The 17,701-nt window shown below is 39.1% G+C and overlaps 1 protein-coding gene across 1 annotated transcript in view; it reads right to left on the reverse strand.

The window, feature by feature from the left end:
* The window catches only part of WDPCP (WD repeat containing planar cell polarity effector), a 148,008-nt gene that overhangs the window by 23,693 nt on the left and 106,614 nt on the right, over positions 1 to 17,701 (reverse strand). Inside the window, 1 exon segment of the mRNA XM_032681648.1 lies at positions 16,857 to 16,959. Within this exon segment, the coding sequence (XP_032537539.1) occupies positions 16,857 to 16,959 (103 nt within the window).

The raw sequence follows: 17,701 nt of genomic DNA on the forward strand, positions 1-17,701 counted from the left end.
TCCCAAGCTACAGGTGGCTGCCACATTATTCTTTTCTGTGCAGCAGCAGACATGAACAAGTTTGTAGGAGAGGAAAAGCATAAGAAAGCTTCACTGAAAATGCAGGCTTCGCCCGATGATGTTTCTGATGAAAGTTAAGTAGACAGCATCAGGTAAAATGAAATGATGTGCCAGACCTTCTCCTCTGGCTGCCAGGCGTTCCTTCCCTCATAGGAGAGATGTGGACCACAATAAATCCTGTCCATTGACTCAGGGGAACTGAAAAGAATCTCTGACTCTTGCCCTGCATCGGCACACCCTCTCTAGGAAAACAATGGACTGAAAACAAAGTTGGTTTTTTTGTTGACTGTGTGACTGTGTCAGTGCCTTAAAAAGTGCTAACACAAGAAATCAGGACAGATTATTTCAGAATATTTCTTCTGAATAATCTACTTAGGAATGAAATTGCTTTCTTTCTTATGTCATTCAGAATAGTCATTCTCTACCTTTAAGTCCACTTAATTTAGAAAAGCAAAGTGGCTTTTATTTTGGAACAAGTGCATCCACAGGCAGACTTCTTTCCAAATAGCTAATCTGGTCATTGCCAAATGTAAACAATTTATGTAAACATAAATTGATGAGGATGGTAAAGAACTCACGAAGGTATGGCCTGGGACTTACTCAATTTGCAAGCCCTTACTTAGACCTATCTTCCTCAGGGCTAATATGGTGATCAACAGAGCTTACAGAGAGCTAGGTTCAATTTAAACAACATGTTTGAAAAAGAAATGAGCTTTTGAAAACTGTCTCCTCTTGCTGCCCCATCAAGTTCCAAGTCTATTTTGCTTGGGTTGATCCTCACTTTTAAATATCAGTCAAGTGGTAATCTAGGATTTAGTAGATCTCAGAATTGTTGATTGCCCACAAGGTTGGGTCTAAGGGTGGTAAGAGCTGAAGTGTGTGAAGCCTCTTCTAGAGCAAGTGAGTGACTAGTAAAGAGTAACTTTACACTGCCTGCAGCTTAGCTTTGGCTAAAGTAGAAATGTCTTGCTGTGTGCAGATTGCAAAGAGAGGCTGAAATGTTAAGGGGGAAAACTACAGAAAAAACAGGTCTTTGCATTATGGGTTGTCATCTTGTTCAACATGTTGGCTGCTTATCTCTTTTTCTTCCCAAGACTTTTCTGCTGCTGGAGTGCTCCTGGGAAAGAAAGGGCCACCTCAGACTGTAAATCTGGGCTGAGGTTGCTCTGACTGTGTTTGCAGTGGCTTAGTGTGTGTGTCCACACAGTGTGGCAGCAGCAAGAGCTATGTGGGAGATGCAAAGTGACCTAGATCAGCACTCCTAATTCCTGCAGCTGTGCTCGTTGCTTCGTCCTGTGCAAGAGTGATGTGAACCAAATACCAGTCACGTTAGAGACTGACCTTGTTTTCTTGGAGAAACCTGTGTAAAAATGGATATAACAACACTCTTGACACTTACCTCACAGGATGTTGTGAAGCTTAATTAAATGTGTGCAAAAGCACTTTGAGATCCTTAGATGAAAGAAGTTTTTATAAATGCAAATTATAATAATTACGGCTACTAACCACCATCAACTACTGAAACAATTAATTCAGGTTGCCACAGGCCATCACAACAACGTGTGCAAAGAGGAATCAGCCATTTAATGACATACATGTTGCGTGAGAACTCAAAGCCTAAAAAATACTGTACACAAAGAGGAAAAAACTAGACACTCAGGGCTTGCCTCTGAGGGTGCCGTTGGTAGAAGTTTCCTCGATTGCTTCCATCACCTCCATGTTTGCTTTGTGACTTGTCCCCAAGGAGAAGAGCCTGCCTTAGAGACTGCACCAGTGGGATTGTTTTATAGCCCCATGATTTTTATATTTAACATCACAAGAAAACTGAAAATGACTGCAAATAGCCTGGCTCACAAAAATTTGGAAATACATGAATATAACTCTGTTTTTGGTTAATTCTCCCATCACCCACTCCCTTCCCCCCACTTCTCCCTGCTCAGGCATCCCCAGCCCAGCCCACTTACAGCATCCCAGAATAGACTTTTGCTACAGGGTATTTATCCAGCTGACTTTCCAAGGGTAAAAACAAAAGAGAAGCAATCAAGATGTGTCTGGCCAAATACTTAAAGGCCCAGTGCACACATTTAGTTGACAACTGACTGAAATCTGAACCATTTTGCTCAGCCTTTCTTGTTGCTTCAAAACTGATTTGGGCTTAAATAGCTAAAACCTACAGGTGTTTAAATGCTCTCCCTCGTCAGCAGAACAGCCTCATCAGACATGGTCTGAGGATGCAGTCAGACTGGAAGAGATATCCAAAGACCCCACAGGTGAATCCCAAAGAGCAGGCTAGCCCACCTGTGACCCTCAGGCTTATTTTGCTCACCTTTAAAGATGAAAATTCAGAAGAGTAGTAGTTATGAAGCACCCAACTTACCAAAGCAATTAGGCTAAATGCACTGCAGCTAGAAATTTAAGCAATGCACTGAATTTAATTTGAGAATTTATGGTCATAAGACTGAAACCTTTAACATTTAACCTAGCAGCAAATTAAATCAGCTTTCTGACCAAGTGAAAAATTTTATGCTATTGAAGTTTGAAAAGTGTGAAGCACACATATATTAAAAGCGGGGTTTTTCCTTTTTCTTTTAATGAAGAAAAACTTGGGACCACTCAGTTGCCTTATCCAAATAATGGAAAAATGTGAATCCTATCTGTAAATAAAGCCCAAATTATAAACCAGCATTTTTTTTCTAGCCTCTGCCAGACTAATGTGCTTTCAGTCAGTGGGTTTCATGGAAAAAAGATGTTATTCACGCTGGAAGGTTGTATAGACTAAACTCACTTCTTTATCAATGAGCTTAATACTTACAGAGTTTACCAGGAGCAAGCTTTCCATCTAGAAAAACTGAAAATGTTTACATGTTCTTTTCAATCACTTTAAAAATACCGACTTTCTGTAGAGCCTTTTATGCTTTAAGAATGAGGATACTAAGTTGATAATGTCCAGGGTAAGTTTTCATAAAATGAGAGCCAAGTTTCTATGGGGTCTGTGTGTGTGCGTCTGCATAGAAAATTAGCAACACTGATGCAAGGTACAGAAAACATGCTACACAGTCGGTACCAACACATTATTTTAAACCTACAAAACCGAAAAATTTATTGTGGTGTGAATATATGTAATCTATGTGCTTGCACACACCTATATATACACATACATACACACACACATGCATATCCTGTTGCTAAGCTCTCTAAATGACACACGGTGCTCTGCTCAGTGTCTCTTGGCTAAATCCTACATTATAAGAAAAAACTTGGATGCATTTTCTAAATGCACCTCCAGGCATTAGGACATAAAAGAAGTTGGGGTATGAGCACACCTAGTTTTAACCATCTCCAGAGCACCCTGACCGACATTTTACAATTTACAGAAAGGTGTGGCTAAAAAGGCATTGAAGCAGATATAGGGGCAGGTCCTCCCTGATAGATATTTGCATCCTGTCACTCACCTGCTCCAGAGCTTTGCTGCACAGACTTGCTGATAACCACCAGCACATTCTGTGGTTTGGGTGCCCAAAGGCTTTAAAAGCTGATGTGACCCTATCGGCACCTGAAAACCCCGACTGATGGGTTGACACTTTCCTTCCCACCCCTTTCCACTGGAAGAGACTGATTTAAAGGGAAAATGTTCAGCTTTGGGGAGGAGACACACCATGCTTAGTATGCCCTGTTGGAAGGGGAAATGCAACCTCATAAAAACAGTGGGTTTTTCATTCCCAGGCTGTTCCTTCCACTCCCTGGGAAGATCTTCATCTGACTGATATCCCTCAATTACAGACTGGCATGAATACCAGGGTGTTTTTTCTTTTTAAAACATCACAGAGGTAGTTTACACTATACACTGCCTTCTGCAAACACAAATACTTTCTCCCTGCCTATTTAAATAAACTATGTCAGCTGGAGTGGCAGCTGTGGATACCACTTGGAAAGCTCAAAGCCCTGGGGGGAGCTGTGGGCAGTTCTTGGCATTGCTTCTGCTTCTGAAGGTAACCAGGAGGAAAGTCCATGGGAAGAGATGCAAAGAGCTGACGCTTGATGCCAAGGAAAAAAATTCACCATGGTTCCTGCTGGCGTCTCCTCACCACCCCATTTCATTCCCTTTCTTGCTCCTCTTCTCATTGAAGTAGACAACAGGAGTTTGGAGATAAGATTCTGTCTCAGACAGATGCTCACCTCTTCAGAAAAAAAAAATTAAATTTTTTTTAAAGAGAAGATAATTAACCTCCATTGCATTCTCTGATATCTGTTTAATACAGCATTGCTTGTCAGTCACTCCTTTCATCACTTAAAGTGCATTTTGTATCCATGGAAAGCAATTAATGTTCAATAGGTAAAATTTGCCCTTACAAAGGCATCTTTTCACACTCCTGCATTGCTGTAGTGATCCTTTTCCTTCCTTGCATGTCACCACCAGTCCTTCTCACACAGAAGTGCATCACCCAGAGATGTTTAATATCTATCTGGCTATTACTGTGCCCTTATGGCCTGATTGCTATTCTGCTCCCTCTGCCCCTTCTCTGACTTCAGGTAGAAACTCTTCCATACATTTTGTAACACATTTTTGGACTAGTTTAGGCTGCAGTTGGAAACTGCATTGGACTACCTCTGTGAGGTTTTAAAAAGAAAAAACACTCTGGTATTCATACCAGTCTGTAATTGAGGGATATCCGTCAGATGAATCCTGTCACCAGGATCCTTTCTGATCTGCAAAGAGCTGCTTGAAGCAATACTATCTCTGTAAGAAGAGTGCTCAGTTTAAAGCAGGCTTACAGCTCTCTGCTGCTTTCAGGTCTATTTGACTAATGATTTTGCTTCAAAATCAACAAAATTACCTTTGGGCTCAACTAACTGTGGCAGACAGTGCTACGTGAGCAGCCTGTGCCTGGCCCTGGAGCCTCGTCTTACACCTACCCCGGGGCCCCAATGGATCAGGGGTACAACCAACCACAGTGGCCAGTGCTGGTTTTTTTTAAAACTGCTAACCTGGGTGGCTTTTCATCTGCTCCCCTTGTACCACAAAGAAGAAGAAGAAGAACCTGATCTGCAACCACATGTAAAAATAAGCAGCTCTTCAATTTATATTTCTGAAGTCAAAACTGATGTGTGGGACAGCAGGAACTTTCAAGCCCCCCAACAGTACCAATATAAAGATTTAATCATTGCTATTTAAAACAGTATAAAGCAAAAGTGAGTTAGGATGCCAGCAAACTAAAGTATAGGAGATAGCTTTCTAGGCAAGCTGAGTGACATAAGGAGTGGGAGAACATCAGCGTGGCAACTCTTAATATGAAAATGGTCAAGGATTACTTCACAATCTTGCAACAGCAGATGGCTGGAGCCATTTAATCAGGCATCTTTTCTATTCCTAAAGCCTATAATTATCTATTATAAAGACAACGTCAAATTGGCACATGACATTTTTCAGTTCCCATCCCCAAACTGAAGGGGGGCAGGGCTAACAAAAGTCTGGGAGGCTTTGCCCTCTTGAAGAGAACTGCAACCACTCAACTTGGGGAATTGCAGCAGGGATGGTATCTGAGCATTCTTGTCCTGGGCTGTGCAGTGCATGCTCAGGACTAACCACTTCTGTGTCATGCAATTACTAGAAAACTGGAAGTAGGTAAAAAAAAAAAGCCAGCTCTCTCAGATGCTTATCACAGTTACTTCAGATTTAATCTATCAATATAAAGGAAAAAAACAACACCAAATTTAAGCGATGCTCACAATCTGCTCCCTTCCAAAGTAGAAAAGATGAAGGCAAAGCTGAACCCCAATCTTCTTGAACAACAGATTCACTGATCTTGGTGAAGGCCAAGCTGATTTAGCCATTATGGTCACCTGATCAAAATCTGACTAAAGTTAATGGTGAAAACATTTACAGTTCCAAACATAAGGCAAAAAAATGCTATCCTTGAGCTATTCTTAATACTAGAGGCAAGTGGGGAATATTTCATAAATTAATTTTATTCTTAAAATACTTTTCCCCAAAAAACCTGACTTTTATTTTAAAACTTCTATAAACTTATAGTAACTTTTAAAACTCCCACATAATCAAAAACTGTTTGCTACATTTTGGGATGTGTCTGAAATTTTGTTTAAAAACAATTTCAAACTCCTTAATATATGTAACGTATTTTACCATTTCTTCATCATGAATGCCACTGATACACCAAAAAAAAAAAAAAGGACAGTATTTCTGACACAAAAAGTTGTTTCAAAACTGGTTTTAAAGTTTTTATATTCTTTCCTTTGGAATGAGTGGAACTTTTAGTTGTAATTTCTAATGTAGTATTTCAAACAACTCGTGAAGGACCCACCTACAATCACCAAATTGGCAGGCATCAACTCACACGGTAATTTAACATTTGCATTGGGCAAAGCAGTCTACCTCCTGCAGACTGCAAATTACTGGTAGTATTGACTGTTTCTTTTTCCCCAAAATAGGGTTAGATCAGTGTGTGCAGAAACTCTTGTCCTGGTTTTGTAAATATTACCCTTTGACAACTGAAGCAGTGGGAACCTGAGACGCAGTGAATGAAATGCAAACAGACTTATCTGTTAGTAAATAATTTCAATTAGGTGATGGAAAAAAAACCGAAATAAAATGTTTACTGCTTTCTTCAGCCTCTTCCTTCCTCTCAGTTGCTCACCGTATTTTCCCTAAGTCGACAAGGAGAAGTTTAGGATGGGGCAGTGTCCCTGCACAACCCGGCATAGCCTTTGTGCATCATGGTTGTTGTCACACTGACACCTAATGGCAGACACGAACTAGAGTATTACGGCTGATTTCCCAGGGCTGTGGTTTTGCCCTATTTTGTAAAAATTATAGAAAATAAATAAGCTTAGAAAACGGACTTCACCTGACCGTGTGTTCAGCCTCTGGGAGGGTAACGCTGGGAAGGCGACACCGAGGGGCTGTGGCACAGGATGTGGATGGGCAGCCTGTCACAGAGAGCTCACACAGTCGTCACAGGAAAACAAAAGCACCAAAATGGAAGGCTAAAATGAGCTGGCCAGAGTAATTCAGTAGATTGGTGATGGTAAAGGTCTAATTTCATCCAGTTCTTAACCTGCTGTCTTCTTTCTAATCCCAACCAGTGGACAGCAAAACTGGCAAACATGCAAGGAATTAGGTTGGGGCAGTGAAGTTGATAATATATGAAAAAAAGGCACTGACTAAAGCTTGTGCTTCCTTCAAGAATTTTTGAAGAAATCAGGATTTTTTCCAGAATGTTTTACTGTTGAAATTCTGTTTATTACAGTGACCAGTGTGAAGTGCTGTGGTACTAACTCTTCCCTTACATAAGAGGCAGCAGCAGCATAGTCAACAGGATGATCTGGGCTTACATTGCAGCAGAGGGTGCCCACACAAGCTCCATATTTGTGTTTGTGAACTAAACATTTGGTCCTTTGGTGGTAAAAGCAAGGGCCTAAGGTAAGCACTTTGTGGCTGTTTTCTTTGGTCAAAATGCATCCTATGTAGTAAAATAAAAAATTAATCGAAACCATCATCTTTCATCTGGTTAATAAAAGCTAGTATTATTTAAGTAGAGGTGTGGTGCAATTTAGCAGGGAACTTCAAATGATGATTTAGGAGAAGTTTAGACTGAGTTCCAAATCCTTCAGTCAGAGAGTGAGCTCATGTAAGGCTCCCAATGGTTCACCAGCACCTACCAAGTGATGTAAAATCATATCCTGGGGTTATTCTACAAGATCTCTGGGATGGTCCCAGAATCTGCTCTTCATCTGTTGTATTTGGATATCTCCAGAGGGGGCTTTAATAGCAAGAATATTAGCAAGGAAAATTACTACATTCAGCAGAGGTATTTGAATAACCACAGTAAGATGTAGCAGAAGGTTTCATCAAGCAAAAAAGATAAGCTAGCAATTGTTATGAAACAATGGGGTTTTTTGAAAAAATGAGAAGTCAGGCTATATTTTTGAAAAATGAAAAGGCATAGGTTTTGAACACAAATCTACAGGAAAGAATATTGGCTTCCATGCTCCTTTACAGTGAAAATTTTTAAACTATTTAAACATTGTTAATCCATGGGATCTAATTTATGTGAGAACTACACACTAACTTTTTACTGATGTGGAGTGCAAGGACTGAGCTGGGTGTCCTTGGGCTGGGAGGGCAGGAGGCGGAAATCAAGTGGTTGTTGCATCTTTGATTATCATAAAGATGAAAAGGTGGGACACTGGCAGTGTACCTGCAGTAAGTAACTAATTCAAATGATCACCATACATGCTTATAAGCTATTATTAATGATATCTTTTCATCGTATTAAAATATTTTGCCATTTCATAATATCAGCATTGCAGAGATAACCAACACTGCCTCACAATCTGTTTTTAAGACTGAATTTTACAGTTTGAAATCTAGCACAATTCAGGACTTTAGGTATCTTGAATGCTGTGGAAAATATTATTGAAGGCCATGAGTTGAGGAGTTGCGGCAGTTTCATGGCACTGAGATGTAAAGTAAAAAGAAGTCTCAATGCAGACTAACCAACAGGAAGGATATTTAGGGGAAAGATGCTTCAAATAGCTGTAATTAAATATAGAATGTATGCTGAGGAAAGAAAACAGTCACTAATTCTGGATGTACTTACGGCTTTGTGCTAGGCACTGCTAATCAGTTCTTCACCAATGTTTTTTCTTAAACAGCTCATTTCCTTTCATCTTGTGGCCAAGTTTGACACTTTAGAAAGTGCATGACTGAGAACAGCGATGGGTGCAAAGCTCACCCTTGGGACCCACTGAGCTCTTCCCTAAGGCTTTTACCAGCTATGTCCTGATAACAATGTCCCAGCCCTGAGATGGGATTTTAACAGGGAACTTGGTTTTGTTAGGCTGAAAGCATTCAACAAGAACTAACATCCTCACTTCTGTTGTGGGAATTTTTCAGGGGTGAAGTGTCAAGCAGTCTCTTGTGTAGGAGTCTTTGGAAGAAAACAGCCTCAACCTCCTATTTTGCCGTGGGCAATTCCACAGTTTTCCCACTCAAGGACCTGTGGTGTGGCTGGGGAGTGCAGTGAAAGAGAAGGAAATAAATAAATAATCCTTCAATGTGTTTGTTTGTTTGATCTAGCACCAGATGTGCAAAGGTCCTCCTGTTTACAAGAGTTGTTGCTTCTGAGCAAAGGGATCTACAGCCTTCTCCTGGTGTTGACTATGCTATGCCTGATCACTCCTCCTAAATCTCACCTGTGCAGGGAATACCTGGAGATAATCCTTTGGTAGGTCATTATAAAAAGCCTTAATGTTGAACTACTACAACTGAACATTAAATTGACACCTCACATCAGCCCACCATTACATCTCTTTTCCAATTCCTCTGCTGTCATGCAACTGATGTGATGAATTACAGCCTGTCACATCACGTTACGTTACGCAGAACAAACAGGACAAAACACATACCAACTGCCATGCAAATATGTGTTTGCCAACCCTTTTCAGTGCGTAGAAATGCAATCGGTGAATTCCCTATCGGAAAACGAGAGGCTGAGGGACAGCTCTAGGGTGTGTGAGGCAAACATACCTCTGACACACCACGAGCACACAGACCTGCAGCTCCCAGTAGTTATGAAAGCACCTCCTGCTGTGGTTATTTCTTGTTCTCTCAGAAAGAAAAAAAAAAAAAAGCAGCAGTGGATTCTGTGACTGCTGATGTCACGGAGCAGAATATAAATACGTAATAACTCCCCTGGCGCTTGTGTTCAGATTTGGAGCTATTTTTATGACTGGCCAGATTTTGACTGTGTATGTATAAATATAACACCCACTTAATGTACACACACACACGTGCATGCTATGAGATGTATGAATATATATTATGTGGCTTTTAAGTGCAGTCTTTTAGCCTACATGTGGGCCTTTTGAAGCTAATGGGAGATTTACCAGGGGCTTTTTCACAGAGCTGTAGGCAAGAGTGGAATCCAGAACATATGAATATTATACTATGGTGTAAATCATCTAGTTTGACCTACAGTAAATTAGAGGCTATTAAATTTCATCCAGGTATCCTACACCAAGCCAGAAAAACATGTGTTTGACTAATGCATAAATTGTATTTGGCTAAAACCTATTTCCCAGAAAGGTATTCATTCAGTCTCCATGCAAAGACACTTTCCATGCATCAATTTCTTTGATAGTTTGTTTCAACAGCTATTTTAACTACGTGTGCTTTCTATTTAAATTTACCAGTCTATGGAGTCAGTGATGAGAAGTCAAATTCCTACTTAAATTCCTAGCCATAATGTCAACAACTTGAGTACTAACTTTCTTCTCCTCACTTCAATGTTATGCCATGGGCATCCCTTCCAGATCTCTTATGCTGAGCTATTCTTTATCATGTTAGATCCTTCCCCAAGGAATAGCTCTGTGAATTGTTTTCACTTTGTTAACTTTCTTCTTGATACATGTCCACAGAAAATACGTTGTTTACTTGGTAATTAGTGTCTCCCATTCACTGTTGTCTGTGTGCATCAGCTTGGCTGGGGGTTATATGGATAAGATGTCTGATATGTGTGACCTCACATACCTTGCAATACCCTAATTGTTAGCAGAATAAAACCAGATCAAATACAAACAACTCCTTTCGATTTCCAGAATTTGGAAATACTGTAATTTTTTTGTTTATAAACCAGTCATAGCATATGGCTATAGACACAAAATATTTAAGTCCCTAAAGCTGGCTCTCCAAGTTACTGATTTTTCTCTTTTTTTCTACTCAACACATAATTTAAAATGAAGGTAAAAAATAGTTACTCTATGACTTCTGGTAAGACTTTTTCATATTAAATAGGGTATAGTTTTACTGCTGGCAGATATTACAAAATATGAGGATCATTAAAATATTAAGGAGAATAGTGTCTTCATTTCAGGCATATAGTGGTACTTTTTAAATCAGGTTCTGTAGCAGGCAAGCATATGTCACAATAAAGAAGGGAAAAAAATGGAACGCCATGATTATTTTAAAGCTTGACACAAAACTATAAATCTCTTCCAAGTGAAGATACACAGATCTTTGTGTAGACCTCTGCAGCTAAGTAAACCAACTAGCCTTTGATGTACTTATAATTATTAGAGGCTGAGGATTATGTCTTTAGGCAAAGTTATCTAGCAGTGGGAAGGTATAAATCAAAACTGACACCAGGACACAAGCAAGCAGAGAGGTGAGATGAGGTGGAGCAAAAAATAGCTTGGCATCACTATAGACCTTCAGTAAAACAAATAACTTCACTTCTTGAAAAGAACACAAGGAGAGGAACAACTAATTAATACCTGTAACCCCTCAATACCAGTTGGAAATTTAAACACGTCATTAACAAAAAGCTAATAATCAGAATATAGAAGAAAATTCAGCAGATCCACTTCTCTGGGAACATACTGTTACACTGTCATGAAGGCAGGTATACCAGGCCATGAATTCAATAGGATGCCACACAATGAATGCTAGCTGCTGCTCACTCCTCTTGAAAACAGTCTACATCAAGTAGAGCATCCTTCCAGACCAGGCTCTTCGCAGACGGTAGCAGTCTTGGTAATGCCAGGCCTACACATGAGCTCATTACTTGCTAAAATCCCCATCCAAAGCCCACTGAAGATGGTGGAAATATTTTTATTGTGTTTAGCAGGCTCTGTATCAAGTGCTGTGTGTGGCTTGATGTGCTCAAAAGAGTGTATACATGAACACAGTTAAATAATTTCAAATTACTACAGATCTTCAAAGACACTCATCTTGGGTGGCACAAAATTAAAAAAAGTGCTTGTGGAAACTAATTTCTTGCCATAGGTGAACTGCCAATCATACTTAGAAACCATTTTTCATTAAAAATGTTTTTCTGGCTCTCTGGCGAAAAAGTCATATTATTAGAAAAATAAAAGCAAAGGATTTGAATCCAAAGGTTTTGAATTACTTAAACTGAAAATCTAAATAAATAAATAGGAGATCTAACACCTACACTAAGGGAAGCAGAACTCCAAAAAAACTGTAGCATAAACAGGTGTCCCTCAAGTCTTTCCAGATCACAGTTCAGCCATGTATGGGATGACACCTTTGAAGCATGCCATAAACATGTTACACAGTGAAATAAAAATCATGCCATGAAATAAAGGCTAAGATTCTCAGTTAACTTGAAACTCAGTAGATGACAAGAGAAAGACGCGTGTGCCAAGGAAGAGCAGGAAATGAAGAAGGTTTTGCCATCAGTGCCAGAAAGGGTATGTGAGGGTAAGGGAGAAGTCTATTGCTTGAGAGATTGACAGTCTTCATGGATCAGAAGAGGAAGAAATGTTACCAACTAGGCTAATGCAGGGCCTGAGAAAGTTACAAACACAGGGGCACAATTCTAAACGTGGTCTTGAAATGCAAGCAGGCTCCCCAGGACTGTCAGAAATAGGGGAAGATCTGAGCAAATCACAAGTGATTTGGAGGTAGCAGGCTGTATGCAAGTCCAGACTGGTATCTCTGATACACCGTATGGAAGACAAAACACCATAGCATGTGTCATTATTAATTATCACAAAGACCATGTAAGCCATTCAGTATAAAACACTACCACAGAACTAAGGTGAAATAAATAAATTCTCCACTTAAGGTTCAAACTGATGATGCCCCTTGCCAATAAGGTGAAGCATGTAGGGTTCCTGCATTTTGAATGTCATTTTACAAACAGTGTGGGAAACTGGACTTCAGTCTCTGTGAGAACTGATAAGATTTCCTATCTCGCTTGCAAACATTATGGAATATTTTCAGAAATATTTTAAAATTCTATTTTAAATGGGAAAACCTCAAACACTTTCATGAGACACTAGCGAATCACCAAAATGTTAGTCAGTCCCATCTAGCATTTCAGAACAATACAATTATCTGAACATCAGTGTTTTTGTTCGGATACCTCTGTTAGAAATGTTGCCTAAACATTAGTGTTACTAATATTCTGAATTTTCTAAGCAGAAATACAAGGTTTCCCAATTTGCCTTTCAACTATGCAGCAGTTATCTGTCTTGTCACAACATGAATCCCTTTTGGGTGAAAGCTGTTGATTTGAAGGTTAAAATCATCTTGCTAGGCCCTAATGTAATTTGTTGGAAGTTGGCCTTGGGAAACTTTCTGACACTGCCTACATATGCTCTTTGTTGGATATTCATTGAGCAATGATGTCTGAAGGGCTGAGTTCTTCACCTCCATGATCATTATTAGTTATGGCATTTCTTAACAGGCTGTGCCATGTCAGTTCTTTGCAACTCAGGTTTTACATTAGCAACCTCCAGTTTACAGCACTGAACAGACACACTCTACCACCACAAACAATACTGTTCCAGGAGAGTGTATGCCAGGTTACACCCACAAACAGAATTTATTAGTAGCCTATATATATTGTCAATATTGAATAAATATTTATCCTCTCTTTTAATCAAGTGAAATGAGGTGCACAGCATACATTTTAGGCTAAATGAGAACTCCCTGACCTCGTTAAGGAACTCATGGGTCTTCTACAGAAGTAATTCAAGAGAAAATCTTTGGCAGAAGAAACCACAATATCTATTGCCAGTGGTCTGCTGATCAAATAGGAGCAGGGAAAGAGGAGACAGCTAATGCTGTTTCTGAGATGTATAGGACCATTACTTCAATCTTCTCATCCCCCAAGATGCATTTTCACAGGCTGTCAAACATAGAATCTTATGAGAATAATTTTCTTTAGAAGATTTTAATCAGGTGAACAAAATATCTGATTCTGCCAAAACCATAGTTCACTTGACACTTCATCTTGCTCAGCAATATTCTCACCAAACCGCTGTGCTCTGGAGGTCTACAGGTGTTTTTACCATATGCCCACAAACATCCTTACCTTTGAGGGTGGCTCCTCCAAAATGGTGTCTACCAAACCACAATCATGTGATGAACTGAGAAAGACCAAAATTCAGAAATTTTTAAAATAATCAATCTATTTTTAGTTTTATCTTGACATAAATTTTGATATAATATATGTGAGGAATCTACCAATGATTACAGACCTCTGGATGACACCTATACTTTTCAGATGAAATTATATTGTCATTCTGCATTATTTGTAGAAGTTCGAAACTTTTCCTAAAGTCTGAGTTTGAAGTATATTATGTTTGAAGTGAGCCCTGTACACAGAAATATCTTGACAAATTAAATATATCTGGGGCAAGATGGAGCACTTTCAAAGGCTTGGGAATGAGCCAGGAGCAATGACTCATCTTATTTTCAAGTAGCGCTGAGCTGAATTTTGGGGATGGGTTAACTCAGGAAATTTCATCAGATACACGAGAATGGTTTGCTTTTGTACTATTTAGGATCAAATACTATACTGTTATATATATATATATATATATTTGAAATGTGCTGTAGAGAGGTGTCCAGTATAACCTCAGTAGGACTGATTGCACTTTGTTGCCTCTGTTTGCTTAGGTTACTGTCTTCTTGTAGAAGCCTGAAGTGGGTGTTCAAGAAGTTTGGGGTTGATCTGGGAAGTGACCATTGGTGAACCAAGTGGCTGAAGGCTCCAGAGAGCAGGGACTAGACAAAGAGGACTGGCCTTGGGAAATGGTTAGGGAATAGAGACTTTTTTGAAACTGCATTTTAAAACTTCTGGCTCTGGCATGAGTTTTTCTCCCCCTCTCAAAATATTAGAAAAATACAGCAAGTTACATATAAAGCACTTCTTATCTTTTGTTTTCATTGGGTCCACGAAGTTCATACCTCATGTCATCTTTTTTGACAACAACAGTTTATGAAATAATAACATCATAAAGAAAGAACGTTGGAACAAGCTATAATAAAACAAAACCTGTGGCTGATATTTCACATGTTTAAGGTGAGATCCAATCTGCAGTGAAACAAACTCATGGGAGATTCCTGATTATTTTCATACAAAATGAATTGGATGCAAATTCATTACTGTTTAGAGACTGAATCTCAGTGACAGTTTGTCCCTGGGGGCATTGAAAACTATTTTAAATCATTCTGATAGTTAATTATTCAGCAAAACACTTTATCATATAAAATGACTTTAATAATTTATGCTAATGGGGCATTGCAGAGGTAACTGTAGGACTGGTCTGGAGGAGGGGAAGACTGTGCCTGCACACAATAATCATAATGAACTGTAGTAACACGTGTATTACATTTGATAAGCAAGTAAAACATTTGTGATCACTCAGTTTTTTTCCCTGTCCCCCTCCCTGCACATATGTCTACAATACTATAAAAGGTTCTTAGTAAACTTAAGAATAGCCTAACTTCAGAAATCTAGTAATAATGGTAGTTTGAAAGGAATTAAGACACATACTAGAGTTTAAATCTTCTGGATTAAGTGTCAGAGAATAGATAATGATCAGATGCAAGTCCTAGGTATCTCAGTTATATTTGGTGCAGAAGACAAATACCTAAGAAGTAAGAGAAGAGAAAGCAAAGGAGATGTGACTGTACACTTTAAAGAGTGCCCTGTAAACAAAGAACTTAACAAATGTTCTTTTTTGGAATTCTAGTGGTGAAAGGGATTGACCAAAGGTCCAGTTGTGGTGGAAAAAATGCTTAAAGTGGCCTTGAGCATGAAAATTAAACACCCTGAAAAAAAAGAGTTCAGGACAGGCACTGCTTGATTCCTACTCTGCTGGAGAGGAAAGGAGGTGATACTGTATTGCGTAGCCCTGAAAGTCATGGATTTACGCAATCGATAGAAATAGCCACATAAATGCATGTAATGCCTCTCTGCATTTGTATGTATTGTAGTGGCATTTGTTTGTATGCTCTGGGTAAACATGGAGATGTACAGTTCTAAAAGAATCCTGCGTTACCCAAGATCTCAAAGGTTTTGTGACTCTGACTCAAGAAAAACACTTCTGAGTTTTAAACCTATTCTACCTCTTGGCATGGAACAAGAACAAAAGCTCAGTGATTTCCTCTAACATTCAAAGATGCAGAAGAATAACCAACACAGAACTGTGCATATTTTATACAAACTTTTTGTGGTTTTGGCTTTTTTCATCCTTTCTCTTCAATGGAGGTCAACTCCCAAGACATAGACATCTTCTGCTTGGTTCATGCTATAGAGTATGAAATCAGAGTGGTCTGAAGTGTTTGCATATATTTCTCCATGTCAGTTCAGAAGAAACACAAGGAGAAAGTGAATAAGTTACGAGTTCCCCTGCCTGAAAAGTTGTCTGTGTTTTAGCAATTAACCTAATGCTGCAACTTTTGCATCAATATTCCTTATGGAACAGCAAGAATCCCACTGCAAGCAAAGCTGTTGCTTTAAAGGCAGGATCTGAGGCCGTGTTGACATCAGTAAGTGTTCCATCTGAATGCTGCCAAAGCATTAATGATGGATGTGACTCCCATTATTCATATAGTGTGCACCAGCAAATATTTGCAGGTGAATGAAATTGCCATATATGGCCTTTAATGCTGATATGAACAGCAATTTTCAGATTCAATCCCTTACCTCTCACACTCAGTTCAGTTTGTACAGCCTGAACTTTTCTATATAGCCATAGTATAAATCTTTTTTGCTTCATAGGTATCCTCATATGGGTACTGAAAGGGAAAGTTTGGGAGTTGGTGTTTATTTTTATAAGCTTCTTTCTTTAGTTATGAATAAAAATCCAGTTCTTTAGTTACAAATAAAAATACAGTCTCACTTTCAAAGAAAACAGTGCAATCAAAACAATAACCCCCCTACAAATATAACACCATGTTCTACAGGACAAGTATTGATTAAAACAAAAAGGGCTTTTTAAACACCATTAATTCTTACCAATTCCAGTAGTTATTGATTCTGTATCAATGTCATTAGCCTTTCTCTTTGCCACTTCAGCTAGTGCCAATTCACCCTTATCTAGTGCAAGGTAATGGATGTCCTTTGGAAATAAAGCAGAAAAAAAGAGATTAATCTAAAATGAATCTCAACAGGAGCAACAAAAGGGATTTTGAAAGAAAGAGGTTCTTTTATTACTTAGATCACAAACACAGATGGAACTGATGAACCTACCATTACGTTTTAATTCCTTCCCAATGCAAATTTATTATCTTACTTGTGTTGTTGAATACAGCAATGAATAAAACACTGACCAATCACACACTAATAAAAGTGAAGCTATTGACTCAGGGTATGAAAGAAACCTAACTACTTTTGAAGTAAGGTCTGTTGGTGCAACAGGAATTAAAAGAGGGTTGACAGGAGGCGGTTCTGTGTAAACCAGACCTCAAGTATTGGAACTCTTCTGGCTGACAGCCCGTATTTGAAACGTGTTAAAAGTAGATGTGGTGCTTAGAGACATGAATTAGTGGTGGACCTGTTGGTAATGGGTTAACAGTTGGACTTGATGATCTTAGGGGTCTTTTCCAATCTTAATGAATCTATGATTCGAAAGTTTCCACCTGGTACATGAGTTTTGGGGTAAAGATCTGTAGGCACTAATTTTTGTTTGAAGGCTGTCATGTTCACTCACTGTTCTTTGAGTAAGGTGATGGTGGTCCTCCTTGGGCTGATATTGGAGGCAATAAGAGCAACAGTAGCTGCTCAATGGTTTTAGCATCCACCCAGCTGACATGATCCCTCAGTCACTCCTGGACAAAAAGGGGCTTTCCAAAAATGTTCCT

This window comes from Chiroxiphia lanceolata, chromosome 3 (assembly GCF_009829145.1).
Source record: "Chiroxiphia lanceolata isolate bChiLan1 chromosome 3, bChiLan1.pri, whole genome shotgun sequence".
Lineage (NCBI taxonomy): Eukaryota > Metazoa > Chordata > Aves > Passeriformes > Pipridae > Chiroxiphia > Chiroxiphia lanceolata.